The following is a 16,881-nucleotide window of genomic DNA, read 5'->3' on the forward strand; positions in this document are numbered from 1 at the left end:
GATTCACAGAGCTCTGTCTGAAGTTTGTAATACAAACCACATGCCTTCTAGTCTCAATGTGCTTAATTAGTTGCACTTTGCACTTGGTGTTGCTGAGAAGACAGACATTTGTTACACGTGTACGTTCTGCCTGGCTGAGGAATGCAAGTTAGTCGAGAATGCTGGGGTCTTGTCCTCCATAAAAAGGTACAAGTCTACAGCATTGTGTAATATAAACCAGACTCAGATCAAGCATTTTTCATGTAGAAGTAATTTAGTAACGTGTTACTGAAGAAGTGGGCGTATTGTTGCATGGTATTCCCTGAAGACAGAACAGGCGTTACTCTGAGTTTTATTTTCACTTGAGATCCCTTGAGAATTTATAGCTTTGTGTCTAAAATAAAGTTAGGTTATCTCCAATCACACTTGCCTTGAGATTAAGTAGCTGTTCTAAAAGCAGATAAAGAAATGAGCAAATTTCTCCAAAGTTAGGAGTGTTTGGACAACCTCGGTTTTTGTTTTAAGTGTTTGAAAAATAATGGAACATCAGCACTTCAAGGCCATGCTTTTAAAGTCGGATCAAGAGTTTGTGTCTACTGAAGTTCATAAGAGTTTCTGAGGTCCCTTGAAATATGGTGGGGTTGTGCATTACTTCGCACTGCCCTTCTCAAGAGCCTTTCTTAAAGGGTTCATCTTGCAAATTCTCATGATTCAGCAAAATCAGATATTGATCACCACTTCTCTGAAGTACAAGATATTTTGGTAGAGTGCCATACACTATGATAAAATGGGAATGTGCTAACAGATCGTGCCAAAGTATATCTGTGTTCTGCCTTTTTTCCCTTTAATTTGAAAGGTGAGCAGCTTCATGTACATAATTTAAAATCCATTTTGGGTGGTAGTTATTGCCTTAGGGAGATGACTGAGGTTTTGTGTGACAGAATTGTTAACCATGCTTGATTTTTCCATGCTGTGTGATTGGGAGAGCTGGTGCTGTGTGAGCTCAGTTGTCTGTGCCTGCCATTCATCAGTGTTACGGACTGCAAAAGCTGCCACTTCAGTGCTGCTCTTTTGGTACTCAGTCTTATCTGTGCAAATGTTGTGGTGCAGTTGTGGAAACAAGGTCCTCGAGGTCTCATGGGGTCTTGCAGCAGCCAGAACGCACAGAAAGCAGGAAAGGGAAGAAAGGTGATTATTGGATCATGCGGGTGAGATGTGGAAATGAGGCATTGTAAGGGTTCTCTGATGCCAAAATACCGAGTTGCAGTTCTGACTTCTTGTCACTTCAAAGCACAGTCCAAGCGTTTAATCCTCATAACTTCTCAGTGAGGTAGGTAAGTCAAGCTAGAAGAATGTGAGATTTCACAGAAGTGTTTTAGATCTGTGTAAGCAAGGTTATTCTTTAAAAAATATATTCAAATTAAAAAATATATACAGTGGAAACTGTACTTGTTATAAAAAGGGAAATTAAATCTATTTGTTTTGGGAGATGTTTAAATCTATGTGTATCTGAGGTATTGTGTAATACTGTGATCTACTAGAATAACATAAACAAGTGTAAATGCATCTGGTACCTTGCTATGGTTTTGGGACATAGATTTATTTACAGTTGCATTTCTTTTCTTTTTTCCACTAGTTGTCAGGTTACTAATTCTAATTTTTAAGCTTTTCTGTTATTGCCCCCCACCCCCCGCTTAAGTTTTTTTCCTCCAATCACATGTTCTCTGTATTGCTAAGTAAATCCTCAAATAAAAACACAAACTAGCACAGGAAAATAATGGAGTGTGTCCAACATGAAACTAGTTTTATTTCAAGCTTTTGAGGCAGCTCTTTATGGCAGAGAATGGAAATAGTCTTTGAGAAAATGGACAAGTGGTGCAGTGTTTCAAGATCTTTAGCAAATTTATTAATTTTTATCTTTAAATGTCTTTTAACACTGCTCAATCTGTCCTTGGTTTTCGGTCTTCTTTTTCCTACTAATGGCTGTGTAAGGACTTTGGACTGGGAGATTTTTGTAGAAAAAGCCATATTGAAAAAGATTGGTCTCACATTTAATTTTGAACCTTGTGTAGGCTAAGTACTTTTATCTTAGTATTTTAACAACTTGCTTCTTCTTTTATATGAGAGAATATGGGGTTTTATTAGTACTGTGGTTGATGGAAATATTTTATTTCCATGGTCTAAATGACGAAAAAACCCTTTGCTTTCTTAAAATTTTTGTGTTCATATTGTGTTGCATGCTGTAATTTCCTAGCTAGTAGCCATAACTTTCCCTGTGACATTCTTCTGCCTCAGTATATAGCAGAGAATGGAGACATTTTCATCTTCAGTTCAGGATTCAGTTTTGCAACAAAAGAACGAACTCAAAACTGGTCTCTCTCTCCCTCCAAATGAATAGAAGCATTCAAGGAATAAGCAGAATCAATGACACCAATGAAAGGAACAGTGAATTCTTCATTGACATACTGAACTATTTAAAGTTATTTCATCAGGTTTACAGTTAGGAATGAATAGCTTTTTTTATTTCCTAAGAAAGGGTATTGACTACACCAGTGAATAATGTAGTCAATTACAGTCATTCCTGTAAATGCTGAAATGAGATATTACTGTAGGCTTGACAAATATGGCATGTAGCAAAATGAGAAGGTTTGTGGTGTGGCTTAGGACCAGTGAATAGCAAGAAGTTTTCAAAGTTCAGCTCTGTTCACTGAACTACATTTAATTCTGTTGATTCTCTTGCTAAACCATTAACTTTTTGGAGGCAAAAAATAATTTGCCATCTAGAAGCACAGTAGAACCTGATGTGAATATGTTGGAGGGTGTCCGAACACAAGCTCCAAGGAGATGTCCCAGTAAAATATTTTCCTGTATGTATTTGGGGGTATTCCAGCTGTTGGTTTATACTCAACCAAAACCCAAGTGTATGCTGTATTTTATAAATACTTGGCTTTGTATCAGAATCTGTTGTGGTTTTCTCATGGTAGTATATTCCCAGTGGAAGGTTAGGCATCCCCATTTAAAAATAATGCTAATCACACTGCTAAATCAAGTTGGTAATTACTTGTTATTTGTAAATCTGCTAATATTCAGATGTTCTATGTAGAACATCACATCTGAATAAATAAACACTTGTAATGTGTTGTAATTGAGACTGAGAAAACATTATTTGTTTGTTTCTCTTAAAACTTCTATTGTGCTTTGCTAGTCTCTAGTGATCTGTGACTGTTATGAAGAACATAGGAGGAATAATTACCCCTGCCTTTGGAAGAACACTGTATAACACTCAACTTTTGCAAGAAAATTTTTAAGTAGTGAAATTTCTGTTAGTTTGGCACTCTTTATATATGGCTGAAGGATGGCTCATCATCTGTGTAGTGTTTTTTTTTCCCTGTGAATTTCATAGATGTATAGTATTCAATGCTTTCTGGTTGACATAATTGGCATTTTTAATGTAGGAACACTATTTTAAGTTTTTCTTGCATTAAATGAATTTTGGTATGCTTTGAAACTGGTCTTAAAAATACCAATTAGCAATTGTCATTTATTGTAGGTGCTACAAAATATATTAGAAACAGAAAATGAATATTCTAAGGAGCTACAAACAATGCTTTCAAACTACCTGCGACCATTACAAGCCAGTGAAAAGTATGTGAGTTTGTTCTGTGTTTTACATTAAGCTTGAGACCTCTCATGTATTGGGGAGGGTTAACAGAGTCAAAATTTCAATGTCAGTGTGTGGTTTTCCCCTGTGGCTGTGAGATTCTTGAGGCAGGGCTTGCTTTTATTCAGTTTGCTTGCTGACTGAAACAGTCTGGTCCTTGATATAAGAACGAGTAAGCATTTTCTTCTAACGCTGTAGATTATATTAATGCACAATTAGTCAATAACTGCAAACTTAAACATGTTTTATTTACTTTGGCTCCAGATTAAGCTTGACAAATACTTCATACTTAATGGGAAACCTGGAAGAAATAAGTTCTTTCCAGCAAATGCTTGTACAGTCTTTAGAAGAATGCACCAAGTAAGTACTCTGCATACCAAATATAGTGAAATTCTACATGCAAACATTTTTTATAACTTGTGTATGGCATAACTTATAACTTGTTGTTGGGCATAATTTTTTGTTCCTCTCAGTTTAAAAATTGTTGCCACAGCAGTACAGTAATAGATGTTTGGAGAATGTATTGATTGCTTGTACAGATAGATATTGGCTGTAGGATACAATTGCAGAGGTAAAAATATTGATGTAGTTTAAAAGGAATTTACAAATTTCCATGATGCAATTACTTACCAGTAGGGAAGTGGTGGGTTTTGTTTGGGACCATTACTTTCTTAAGAGGAAGAATGAACAAACCATATGTAATGGTGGAACAGTGGTGAAGGAGGTAAGTCACTTGGATGAAGGATGCTCTGTGAGAATTCTTGTACTTATTATTCTTCTGGTGATCATCAGAAGATTCTGGGAGAGATGTCCAGGACAGGCAGAAAGAACCAGAGTTAAATAAAACCCCTCAATGCTTGTGCTGCTATAGGAAGCATGAAGCATAGAAAAAAAGGAAAGAAGACACTTGTCCTCCTTTCATAGTTGAGCCTGAAGTGGTGACTGGGTATTTTTCAGCTTGTTACCTCAGCACATGAAGGTGTTAGAAAGAAGGTGACCATACTGCATTTGGATTGTCCTAACAATTTTCTGGTGTTGAAACTCCACTGAAAGTATAATTTCTAGTCTTAACCTGTGTTGTCTCATTTTTCTTGCCTATATTCTGGTTTTGTCTGACCACATGGTGATCTGCATCAACTCCCTAATCCAATTTTGTTTTGTTTCTGCCAAGTTAGTAATTTGAATTGCATGAATTTGAGTTTAGACAAGTTTCAGTATGCTTTGAAAATGAATTAATGTCTGGATGGAGGATGAATTACCTCTTTTGGCAACAGTGATCTTCAGATTAACTCAAGTGTGTCTTGTTTTGACCTCTCTCTCCTCCCTTCTGAGCTTCTTGGTGTGAAGAAGCAGCTTTGTCATGACAAAGTATAAACTGCATCTCCATTAGGCAGTAACATGTGCCTGGGACTGTTGCTGTCTTCCTTCCTACCACCTGGCTTCTGTCTCTCTCTTCGTCCTCTAGACAATTTTGACCAGAGAGAAGGGAAGGGACAAGGATGGTGTAGTTCAGATTTGGCAGTGTAATGGAAACAAAATGGCCTTTCATGCTGTAAGAAAGAAGGGTATTTATTCCAGGAAGTTAGACTTGATCAGTTGAGTATCTAAATCTCTGAAAGTGACCATTTGTCAATGAACTCAAGTATTTCCTTTCTTTCCTTGTCACTGTGCTTTGTTGCCTCATTCTTTTGTTATTATGGTTTTGTTTCTTTGAAACAGAAATTAGGGAAATAAAATGCCTTGCATGGAACAGACTGTCATCTTTTGAAGCTTTTTCCTAAGGTGGTCTTGAAAACAGAGTAGAACATATTAATGCAACCTGAAATGATGGCTAATGTGATACCATAATGTAGCTTCAAGCTCAGAAAGCTTTATTTAAAATTCTTTAGTTGATTTAAACTTCATTAGATATCTTTTCATAATGTCCTTCATTTCTTCTTTTTGCTAAGTGAAATGGTGCTGTGTAGTAAAACTAGGAAGATATTGCTTGTTAATAGGTGGGTAGAGGAAGTGATGACCCTAGAGTTACTGAAGGGTTACTGTCAATATGTTGTGTTATTGTCATTTCATAAATATGCTGGTCATGCTAAGTCTTATTTTCAGTTTGATTCTCATCATAGTGCATTGACTTCAGCATCCAGCATCCCCCTGTTTGGAAGTAACCCATCATGATTCCCATCAAGTAGAAGAATGCTTGCTCTGCTGCCTGCTTTGTTTTTGTCATTTTGCCATGTGGTTTTTGGCTGGTGCACCTGTTCTGTAAACTCAGACCAGCTCCCGTGCTGAAAATAGATTTATCATTTTATTTTATTTTTGGCAGAGAACTTACAGTTCCATCATTGAGGCACTTCATATTGCAACATCCGGTGTGGTGTGTTTCCTAATTTGACCTGTCAGAATGAACAAATGCCAACGTCCTGCCAGTTGTTGTGCCGCCAGCCTACCTTGCTCGACAAATTTGTGTTCTCGAGCATGAGAGTTGAACGTTTTTTGAATTCCACATCCACCTGGAGGCAGTTTTTCGTTTGAATTATTTTTTTAACAAATTCTGGTGTGTACTTGAGAGACAGAAACTTTCCTGGCCTTTCTCTTTTTGCCTGCACCACTTTGGTTTATTTAATCCTAGTGTTGTTAAACATGGGGTTGTGGGTTTTCTTTCGAACATATTATGTTGTAGTGGGTACTTAGTGTGTTACAGGGAAATAGTTGTTTGAATATGGTTTGAATTTAGTTGAGTACCACCTCCGAGCCCTGCCCACAGTCATGAAGCTCTTCTGGTTCATTGTTAAAGGTTTATGCTCTTTGGGCTTGTCCAAGTTAGGATTATTTCTACCTTTGTAGTCTCTGGCCTGATCTAAATGAGTGCTATTGTAATTATTACTCTGTGGGTATTTTTGTAGCTAGAGGTTGAACCTGATTTAATTTCCTGCTCCAAAAAATATTCTTCATTCACCTGTGAACAGAAGCTGTCAGTCTATGACTGTACTTCTCAGTAAGGAATAGCACATGACACACCAACCTGCATGAACTACTTAGGTATGATGTCCTCTCTAGCAAATTGAAGTCTTACAGGTAGTATCAAAGACTTATGTCCTTGCCCTGTAGCAGCCATAGATGGGTTTTGCCCTCTCTCCCTCGTTCCCTGCTCTTGCAGTCCCAGTAACTGTTTCTGTGTTTAAGTGCAAGCAGATACTTCTGTTTCTCACATGGAATGGAATTTAAAAAAATGAGAAATAAAGGGGTGTGGGGCGGATAGGGGGGAAAGAGGGGTGAGGCCAAAGTATGAGGGAGACTGTTTAAATGTGATCCAAAACTAATTAGTGTTTCAGGTTTAGTTTTGGAGTGCAGATAAAAATCAAGTTGATTCCAGTATCATCCTTTACTTTTGGTTAACATGAATGTCAACAGAAACAAGACCGCCAATATTAAGTGCATTTGAACACAGTGTCTTTGGATACCCTGAAACAAACATGCACAGTAACTGATGTCTGAGAGATAAGGGAAATAGACAATTAGTGAAAGTGTGGTTTTGAAGAGAGACTGAAGGATTGTGAATGAGTTGAGTAGTGCCTCAATTTATGCAAACAGTAGTTCAGAAAGTTGAAAGTGGCCCCTTATTTCATAACTTTGTTACCTGTGAAATGTCAGGAGATAACATTCAATTTTATGTTTCTTCACAAACTGCACTCCTTGGGGTCATTAATCACAATTATCTTGTAAAAATTTTTTACAGCCTTCAAGAGGCTGAAAGGGGGGCAGGAAATTCTGCTGTTTGTGAGAGGAGGTGGAGAAGATTAGATATTCTGTATTGTCACTTTTTTTTGTCAGCTGCCAGTCTGGCTTTAATCCAGTTGTGATTGCTTGTTTTAATCAGTCTTAAAACTAGTAACCTTGCTGTTCAATCACTTTTTATTTCTTTACTTAAATTACCAGGCAGTGGGAGCCTGCTTTAAGTCTGGAGAAACAGAACTAATAGCTGTTGGATATAAATGCAAGAAGCAGATAATGTTGGGTAGCTTAGATATGGTCATATGATGATTCCTCCAGCATGTGTACAACAGCAGAGGCTTTGTTATGGTTCTCTTACATCTGTAAATAGAACTAAAACATTCCTTTGGCTTTTATAACTGAAGTTGTTATAATTTTTATATATATATATATATATATATATAAATACTTTATGGGATTCCTTTTTAATTTAAGTATCAAATATGAGAAGAATATTGGGTTCATGACTTCAGAATGAATTGTAAAATAACTGCTCTTCATTGAACACATTAATTGCTAAAATATTTACGTGATGTGGTGGTAGTCATTAAATTGTTGGGCTTTGAGCAGTTAAAGGAGGTACAGATAGTTTATCTTTTAAAAATAGTAGAACACTTGCAAACAGTGCATGGATTAGAAAAGTCAAAAGGGATAAGTTGTCACCCACTTATAAAGTCTGTTAATTATCTTAATTCAACAAAGAATGTGCAGTATAAAGTGGCAGTGCATGTGCAACACATGAAAGAGAATAATATCAGTCTTTGATTCTGCTAGAAGAACAGCAGACTGAGAAGGCACAGATGTCTGCTTGGTGCCAACAGCCGTAATTCACCCTCCACCCCCATCACTACAGTATAAAATGGGAATTTAACCATTTTTAGCAACTGTTTATTGGAGCATCCTGCTATTTAATACTGAGTTACATGCCTTGAGTATGTCTTCAGAGTTTGAGACTTTGGCTGCATCTGTTACTCGAAAAACGTATTATTAACTCATGCTTAGACTTACTAAAGGGGGGCAGCTGCTGGGCAGGAAATGCTGCTTGGCAGGCTGTAAGAATAGCATTCCCTTACTGTACTGGGGAATGCCCCTCATTTTCCTCCAAGCACCTGCAAAAGCAGCCACTCAATCAATGCTACTCAGCAGCACTGATTTTAGAATTTAACCTTGTTTTGTTTTTTTGCAAGAAAAATAGAAGCGTAGACAGTAAAATAGGAGCATCAGCCTTTAGTATAAGGAATACTAATAGTGTGATCAGGATGTGTGAGGTGTGTGCTGGGGATTCATCTGTTATTTTCTAGGTGTCTATAATGAACATTGCGTTCAAATCAGGAAGTGTTTTTCCCCTGCCTTGCAGTTTGAGCATCTCTACAGTCAATTTTGACTTGCTTTGGGGTAGATCTTCCCACGCTGTGCTGAGGGACTGAACAGCTTAGTAGGAGACACTTAGTGTTTTGAAATTTAAGAGAGTATTTCTTGGGATGAACTCTGAATTTTGATTACTATTAGCTAACCTAAGGAGTGGGACAGGATGACTGTGTTTCAGTGGGGTGGGAAAATCCTCACCTGGAGGAGTGGTTGTCCTGGAAAGCTGAATGATTTGTATTGAGGTTCACTGGAGCATCTCTCACTTTTTTTCCAGAGGGAATATACTCAATATTTGTTTAGGAACTTAGTGTACATGTTCAGGATAACTACAGAAAATCTTGCCTTTTAAGTTTGGGGTTTTTTTCCCAGAAAAACAGTATTCTTCTAGGGAGAATTGTAGGAACTAATCTTAGCATGAAGCTCTTGGATCATACTAACAGTATGTCTATTGAGTACTTACTGAGGACTCATTTAGCTTTAGAGCAGAGTAAAATACTGGGTTTAAGAGTAATAAAATAGATGTATGTACGGCCAGACTTCATGAATGCAGATTTGGGAAGGGCTCTCCCCACGTGGGTGTGCCCTTCCAGCCTGCGCAGTGGATTTTTTAGGTGAGGCACAGCGTGCGCAGAACTGGCCCCACCGTTTAAGTCCTAAGGTCCATTTGCCACGGCCGAGCGAGCTTGGACAGTGACAGTGAAGTCCTCGGGACTGTCACAGCACCCGGTACTAACCGGGCCTGACCCTGCTGAGCATCCGAGATGTGACGGGATGGGATGGCAGGGAGGCATTGAACTGCCAGGGGACGGTCCCTACACTGAGACTCGAACTCAGGTCCTTGGGATTCAGAGTCCAGAGTGCTCTCCTGTACACCATGGGACCTCCCAGTACAATAGATAACAACAACAAAATCCACTGTCTCATCTGACAAAGAAGTGAAGACTCTGCATACTTATGTTAGGAGATGCAGCCTTTAAGCAAGGAGAGCAAGTGCATGGAGAAATTGAAACATATCATCTTGCACGTGTTGTGCAGTGGGTTTATACAAGGTGTCAAGGACAAGTTTGTAGTCTAGGACTGCTGAAAGCTTAGTGTCCCATCTTCTGTGTGTATTATACAATTGGCTATTGGCCATACAGCCTACTGCTGAAGAGGCTTAGTCCTTCAAGTGGGGGTTGCTCTTTAGAAAAGTGGAGTTTCATCCCTTCTAACACCCTTACTATATTTCTCTTGTGTTTGTTCAGTTAATTCTTTCTCATATAGGAAGCAGCCCAGTATAGGTATGTTTTTGAGTGGTTCTCAGAAAAGTAAGGATGCATGGCTGGTGGCTGGTTAGAGTATATGCTATTTTCCATCAGTTGGTGTATAACTTCAAAATTATTTTAGATTTTAAAAAAGTATGTGAGTGCACTTTTTTGTGCATTTGATCTGTAAGTTTAAGGAGATAATAAGACTGGAAGAGCTGCACTTTTCTTTTTTGCCCCCCAGCCCCCCCCCCACCCCAGCTTATACTGGTGCAAAAATCAAAAGTCAGACTTGTGCTTTCTGCTCATGGTACCAGTTCTAAGCTGGTGCTACACAGCCAACTTCAGATTTTTATACTCTAGATATTTTCTTACTTCAATTTGCGATAGTTTCTGCTAAAAACTTTTGAATATGCTTTTGAAAATATCCTATCCTCCCTTATCTATATGAATATATGTATATTTTTTCTGACAAACCTGATGGAAACTGTTAAAGTTTACCAAATGTGTGTGTAAGTAAGCTTTTCTTCTTAGCGTCTTTCTCTTGCTCAGTCATCTCTTTTTGAAGTCACTTAGGCTGCTGTTATTTAAGCACCATTTTGTGCTAGACAAAATAAGCTCTTCTGAACAGAATTGTGAAATTTTCCTTCACTGCTTAGCAAATGTGGTGTTTCAAATGTTTTAAATTTGAACATAAAAGATGTAGAAAGTATGAGTTTTAGAAAGTATTTCTCCACTGGTAATGGTAAAGCAACACTCTTGCCCTGGTTACCAACCAGCACAGAAGTTCTTTATGATCCTGATAAAGGAAGATGAGTGACAGTTTTGTAAAAACAGCCTGTTACTACACTGTAACTGCTTCTGTTTGTGTTATCAGAGATTTTAGGGTACTTGGATCTTTAATGAGTATTTAAAGCCTATCATCTCTGCTGGTGTCAGAGGGACAGAATCCTGTTGCTACTCCATCCAGTCTTAATTGCTGAAATGCTGCTTTTAAGATTTGTCATGGCATATATAAGTGGATCATAAGCTGTTTTAACAATGGATATACTGACTGAAAATCGAACTCCTTAAAAGAAGGTGCTAATTACCATTAATTTCTGAAAATACTTTGCTGAATGACAGTCTCAGAGATATGTATTATGTTCTGCCTATATGCAGTGGCATAAGCAAGAGGAGGAGTTGTTGGATGCTGGTCAGTGACCATAGAAATCTGTTTTTTGTTTTTATGACAAAAAACCCAAACAAAAATAACAACAAAATGAAAAGCACAAAACAAAAGCAAACAGTATTGTGTCCTGGTTCTATGCCAGCAGCCAAGTCCTGTGGACCTGCTCACTCCCTTGCCTGCAGTGAGAATGGAGTAAAAGCTGGAAAACTCATCGGTTGAGATAAAGACAGTTTTTAACAGGAAAAGGAAAAGCCACTCATGCAAGGAAAGCAAAACAAGGAAGCCATTTGCCATGGGCAGGAGGCTGTTCGGCTGTCCCCAGGGGAGCAGGGCCCCATCACACACAGTGGTTACTTGGGAACTTGGGAGACAAATGCCATAAGTCCGAGTGTCCCCCCCGCTTCTTTCTTCTTCCCCCAGTGTTATATTTTGAGCACAATGTCCTGTGGTATGGAATATCCCTTTGGTCAGGTGGGGTTAGCTGTACTGGTTGTCTCTCCTCCTAACTTCCCTTTCCCCCCTTGCATTCTCCCTGACATAGAATCAATTGGTTTGGAAAAGACCTCCGAGATCACCAAGTCCAACCCTTGGTCCAACTCCAGTCCCTTTACTAGATCATGGCACTCAGTGCCACGGCCAATCTCAGTTTAAAAACCTCCAGGGATGGTGAATCCACCCCCTCTCTGGGCAGGCCATTCCAATGCCTGATTACCCTCTCTGGAAACAATTTTTTTCTGATAAGAAATTTCTAAATTTCCCCTGGCAGAGGTTGAGCCTGTGCCCCCTTGTCCTATTGCTGAGTGCCTGGGAGAAGAGACCAGCCCCACCTGGCTAGAACTTCCCTTCAGGTAGTTATAGACAGTGATGAGGTCACCTCTAAGCCTCGTCTTCTCCAGGCTAAACACTGTGAAAATCAGAAATGGCCTTGGCTCTGTGCAAGCACTGCTCAGCAATTACAGAAACATCTCTATATTAGCAACCCCGTCTTCTGCACAAATCCAAAACACGGCCCCATACCAGCCACTGTGAAGGAAATTAACTGCACCCCGTCCAAAGCTAGCACACAATATACACTGCTTTTCTAGGCTTTGATTTATTTCTGAGTCTGGTTGGTATTACAGTATTTTCATATTCATTACTCTTGTTTTTAGGTTGCCTGAAGCTCAGCAGAGGGTTGGAGGATGTTTTCTAAATTTGATGCCACAAATGAAAAGCTTATACCTTACATACTGTGCCAACCATCCGTCAGCAGTAAATGTTCTCACAGAACACAGGTACGTTTATTTTGTTATCTTTTAAGTCTGATACAAAAAAATGCATAACATAAACTTGTGGTGTAAAGCTGTGATGTCTCTTTTGGGTTGGGTGGATTTTATTTAAGAAAAAAAAGTATACTTAAAAAAAGGTATGAAAAGCCCCACAACACAGTTGTTTGATGTGGTCAGGACCTGCTTGTCACTTTTGGCACTGTGTTATCAAGTATTTGAAAGAATGTTTTTCTAAGAGAACACATGCTAGACTCTGAATATGTAAACCAAACTTTACTGTTGTCATCTTTGTTTTAAAAATGTTGAGATCAAAACAAGTTTGTGAAATCATGACCTAATTGACGTGACTACTAATAGGCTCTCTAGACAGTTGGTGCACTGTAGAAGCCTGTATGTCTGTATGTGCTTAACTTGATAATGGTATATCCTCATCTTTGCCTTTGAGTGACATGAAAGGAGTGTAGCTTTTCAAGTTTACCAAATTACCATTTTGTGTGTATAAAAGGTTGGATGCTGAGCTAACATGATGTAGGTTGCTCAGTTTTTGGACAGGCCTTGGATTTGTATAGAAGACGCCCTGTATCACTTTGAGGGAAATGTATTGGGTCCAGAATTTGATTAAAGAAATCCACTTTCACACACTTTCGCTATGTATTTGTATTCTGATGACCAATGTGCTGAAGCAGCTGATACTTTGGGGTTGGTTGTTTGCTTGTGGTGCAGGACAGAACCACGACTTCTTCTTGAAGGTTAGACAGGACAGACTGTAGCAGGGTATATATTCTTTATCAATTCACACCCCCCTCTCCTTTTTTGTCTTGTGAAGTAGCAAAGTAAAGGTATTTGGAGTATTCTTAATGCTTTTTGAAGGTAGAGGAGCACAACTGATTTTTTTACTATAGTGTTAGTAGCTTTCAGGAGCTCAAACTTCATTTTAACAACACCATTATGTGGTATATTTGTGAGCCTTAATCATAATATTAGGAAGATAAACCTGCTAATTTTAGATTAAAAAACCCTAAGTATCACTTCTTAGTAATACATGCAACTGTATTCCAACCCCAGTTTAAAAAAATCAAGTTGCAAATTTGCATTACAATATAGACAAAAATAAGGTAAGTTTTTGTTATTAAAATCCAAAAATCCCCCTGATGAAATCCCTTAGTGTTTGCTTTCTTTCAGATTGCCCTCTTCTAGTACCATTTTCAGTAAATGGTTGTGCCTGTGGGGTTTTTAATACTCTTGGTTTTAGATTTTTTGTTTGTTCGTGTCTCTATGCTCTTTCCATGCAGAGGTCTGGGATTTAACCTGTAGATGGAAGATGGCATGTGGCAACAAAGTGGTCATCTACATTTTTTTAGATTTGGAGATACTTGTGAAGGATTATCCTAACTTTCTGAACTCTGAGAAATGGTGATAGAAACGCGAGGGAGGAAACCTGTTTGTTCTGGAAGTGGAGAAGAGAAGCATTTCTTCTCCTTCGTGTTTCTTGGTGCATAGATTGTACTGAGAAAAATTCAGCCTCAGGTCTGAAAAGTCAGCTTGATATCAAGTCCTGGTCAAGATAATATAAGTGTCATAGTGACATTAAATAATTTGGATATAGAAGTATGTTCAGAGCAATTGTGTTGTTCGTATGAGGTAGCTTAAGGGGAGAGAAGTTGTGATAGACAGTTTTCTGTTTAATGCTGTTGTGTTGCCAGGCGCGAGTCAACAGAATTGAATCTTGTTCTTTTTAGTTACCCTTATTTTGTTACTCTAATACCTTAATTTTTGTTATTCAATGTTCCTGTAGGTAGCAAGTGGCTTGAATAAATATTCTGCTTCAGAGGGCTGCCATGAAGAAATCAGAAGCTGCCTTTAAGCAGTTCTGAACCTTTTCCTCTCAGAATGCCAGAAAACTTTTAATTACATTGTTTTAAAAGTATGGGGAAAGAGAAAAAGAACAAACTGATTGGAAAATAGTCAGAACTGTCTCCTTGTCTATTTAGCTGAGATATTTTTAGTGTGTAAAAGCATCTGTTATAAACCTTACTGTAAAAATTGCCATGAGGTTTGAGGATAGTCATAATGGTAATAATGATGAAACAACTACAATGCAGTTACTACTGGATAAAAGACCAAGGTTTAAGGCTTTTAAGATAAGATATTTGTTGGCTGTTTTTGCAGTACAGTTTTAGCAGAGAGTCCAAAACCATTCCATGTATTTTAATACTAGCAAAAATTAGGGCAGAGGAATAGATGTTTTGGAATAGTTGTATTTGAATATCCTGTTTGTAGCAGCTGTGCTATGCAGTGGTATTTTAGAGAGAGGAAAAAAGAACAATTCAGAGCAGTTTGATTTGGAACATAAATTCTTACTGTCTACAGAAGATTTTTTTCTTGCCATGAGCTCTGTCCACTTCATAAAATGAACATAGACACATTAAATGCGCCCCTGGAAGCCTTTTTACAAAACACCTAGTAAATAATTTTAAGTCAAATTCTTACATCTCAAAATTGATGTTTTCTGCAGTTTATTTGGGTTATTTGTTTTTGCTGGGAACTATACCAACAAAAAAGAAATAAAAGACTCTCCTAGATAGTTACCCTAGGTGAAACTTCAGAAACTTTTCCTCTAGTTTGGTTTTGGGCTTTTTTATTCTATAAAATATACTATTTTTATTGTTGATTTTTTACTGTCACTGACTAAAAACAACTATAAGAAAATTGGCTGTCATTAACTGAAGCATTAACTGTGTTGTTTCTTTAACCAACAGGATCACTGTTGTATTGAAATTGTATGCAGTTGTCTGGTCGATATAGTATTAAACACATGAGATTTTTATATGTCATTTGCTGAGGTATCAAGAGTGCTATTTGAGCAGTGTTGAAAAAGCTGTTAAAATGTTTTTGACACCTGGTAAAGGATCTGTGTGTAGCATATGTATAGATAAAACATGATATTAAGTTACTCAGAATTATTGTGGACTTCTAGACAAAAACTTTTTCTTAGAACAGCATTTTTGTGAAGTCAGTTCTAAATAGCAGTACTTGGGACAGGATTGGAGATCTAGAAAGGGCATTTAGTTGGAATGCAACTGTCTTTTTTCCCTTTTTTAAAAAAGGTCATACAATATGAATGGCAGTCTGTTTCATCTTTCTCTTTGTCATTTGTTTCTTGATCATACACAGCAGCAACATGGGGGCTTTTAATCAATTAATACAGAATAGAGGAATGGGTATGCATGTATGTTCACATACATGCATATTTATGTAAAAACAGACGTGAAGGGAATGAATTATATTATTTAAAAAATAAGAGGTTTTTGTGTTCAAATCTTTAAAGCCACAGACATCTTTCATTTCATCAAGTTAAATTATTAATAGACTATTAAAATGAGTATCATCGGGGGCCTGAGTGTATGTAATCGTGGATAAATGGAAATAAAACCTAATGCAACCCATAAGGAGTTTAGGTTCCAGAGCTATGTGTTTCTGAGGTTGTATTTGCCTCTGATAATCACAACAACAAAATCTTTCTATTAAGTTTGGGAACAGATTCTCTTGGTTCCAGGTGTGGCTTTGTAAGTTTTATCCAGGTGTTAAGAGTTGGTACACAACATAATTTCTCCAGTTTTATACTGTTGAAATTTGGCAGGTACTCTTTGTCTGAGAAATTCTTTCAGGTTTTGATAGTTTTGCATACTTTTCCCCCTAGAATTTAAATTCTTTCTGTGTAATAAGTCAAGAGTTTTGAAGGATTAAGTCATGTTTTCCTCAGATCTGTCATCATATCTTGTAATTTTGTCTTAAACCACTGCCTAGAGCTGAAGAGGTGGAGCTGGCCAGGTTCACTCAAGTGGTGACTGGCAGAGCACAGTGTTTCGATGTGCCCAGCACTGTTCCCTTCTCACAGTGGCTGCAGTGCCACTGTACCGTGCTGTAACAGTCATACCTTTTTGTCTCTGTTGTATCAGGGGTGTTTCCAGTATCTCATAGTTTTGCATGAAGATCCCAGTTCAAGTACAAGGGTAGATGATCCAATATATGGTATTGTTTTTGGAGAGAATTTTGCTAGTTGGTGAGAGCAGTCCCATCTTGAGGGCAGTGTTTAGTCCAAGTAGCAGTGGTTCCTGGCTGTGCTTCCCATCATAGACATGTGCTTGCCTTCCAGTAAGGGAAGGAACAGAATGAGCAACTGAAGGCGTAAAAGAATGAGTTTCCCTGAGATGAAGAAATGCAGGTGGATACAAAGTACAGAACTGGCTAATTACAGCAGAGTAAGGAGTGTCAGGAACATGAAGTGTTATTTGCCTGGGAGAGATCACAAGCCACAAAGTTCAGTGTGCAGAGCAAGTCCAGTAAAGAAAAAGAAGAGGTGAAAGCTAGGATGAGCACTTTGTGTGGGCTGTATCCAAAAATGACAAGAGGAAAGATAAT

At 38.1% G+C, this 16,881-nt stretch overlaps 1 protein-coding gene across 6 annotated transcripts in view; it reads left to right on the forward strand.

The window, feature by feature from the left end:
* Positions 1-16,881, forward strand: part of ARHGEF7 (Rho guanine nucleotide exchange factor 7) — a 126,994-nt gene that overhangs the window by 68,817 nt on the left and 41,296 nt on the right. For all 6 annotated transcript variants that reach the window (XM_071569522.1, XM_071569112.1, XM_071569361.1 and 3 more), the window contains 3 exons: positions 3,530-3,624; positions 3,905-4,000; positions 12,343-12,465. In XM_071569522.1, coding sequence (XP_071425623.1) covers positions 3,530-3,624; positions 3,905-4,000; positions 12,343-12,465 — 314 coding nt within the window. The remainder of the gene's footprint in view (positions 1-3,529; positions 3,625-3,904; positions 4,001-12,342; positions 12,466-16,881) is intronic.

The sequence above is a fragment of the Pithys albifrons genome, chromosome 1, assembly GCF_047495875.1.
Source record: "Pithys albifrons albifrons isolate INPA30051 chromosome 1, PitAlb_v1, whole genome shotgun sequence".
Classification (NCBI taxonomy): Eukaryota; Metazoa; Chordata; class Aves; order Passeriformes; family Thamnophilidae; genus Pithys; species Pithys albifrons.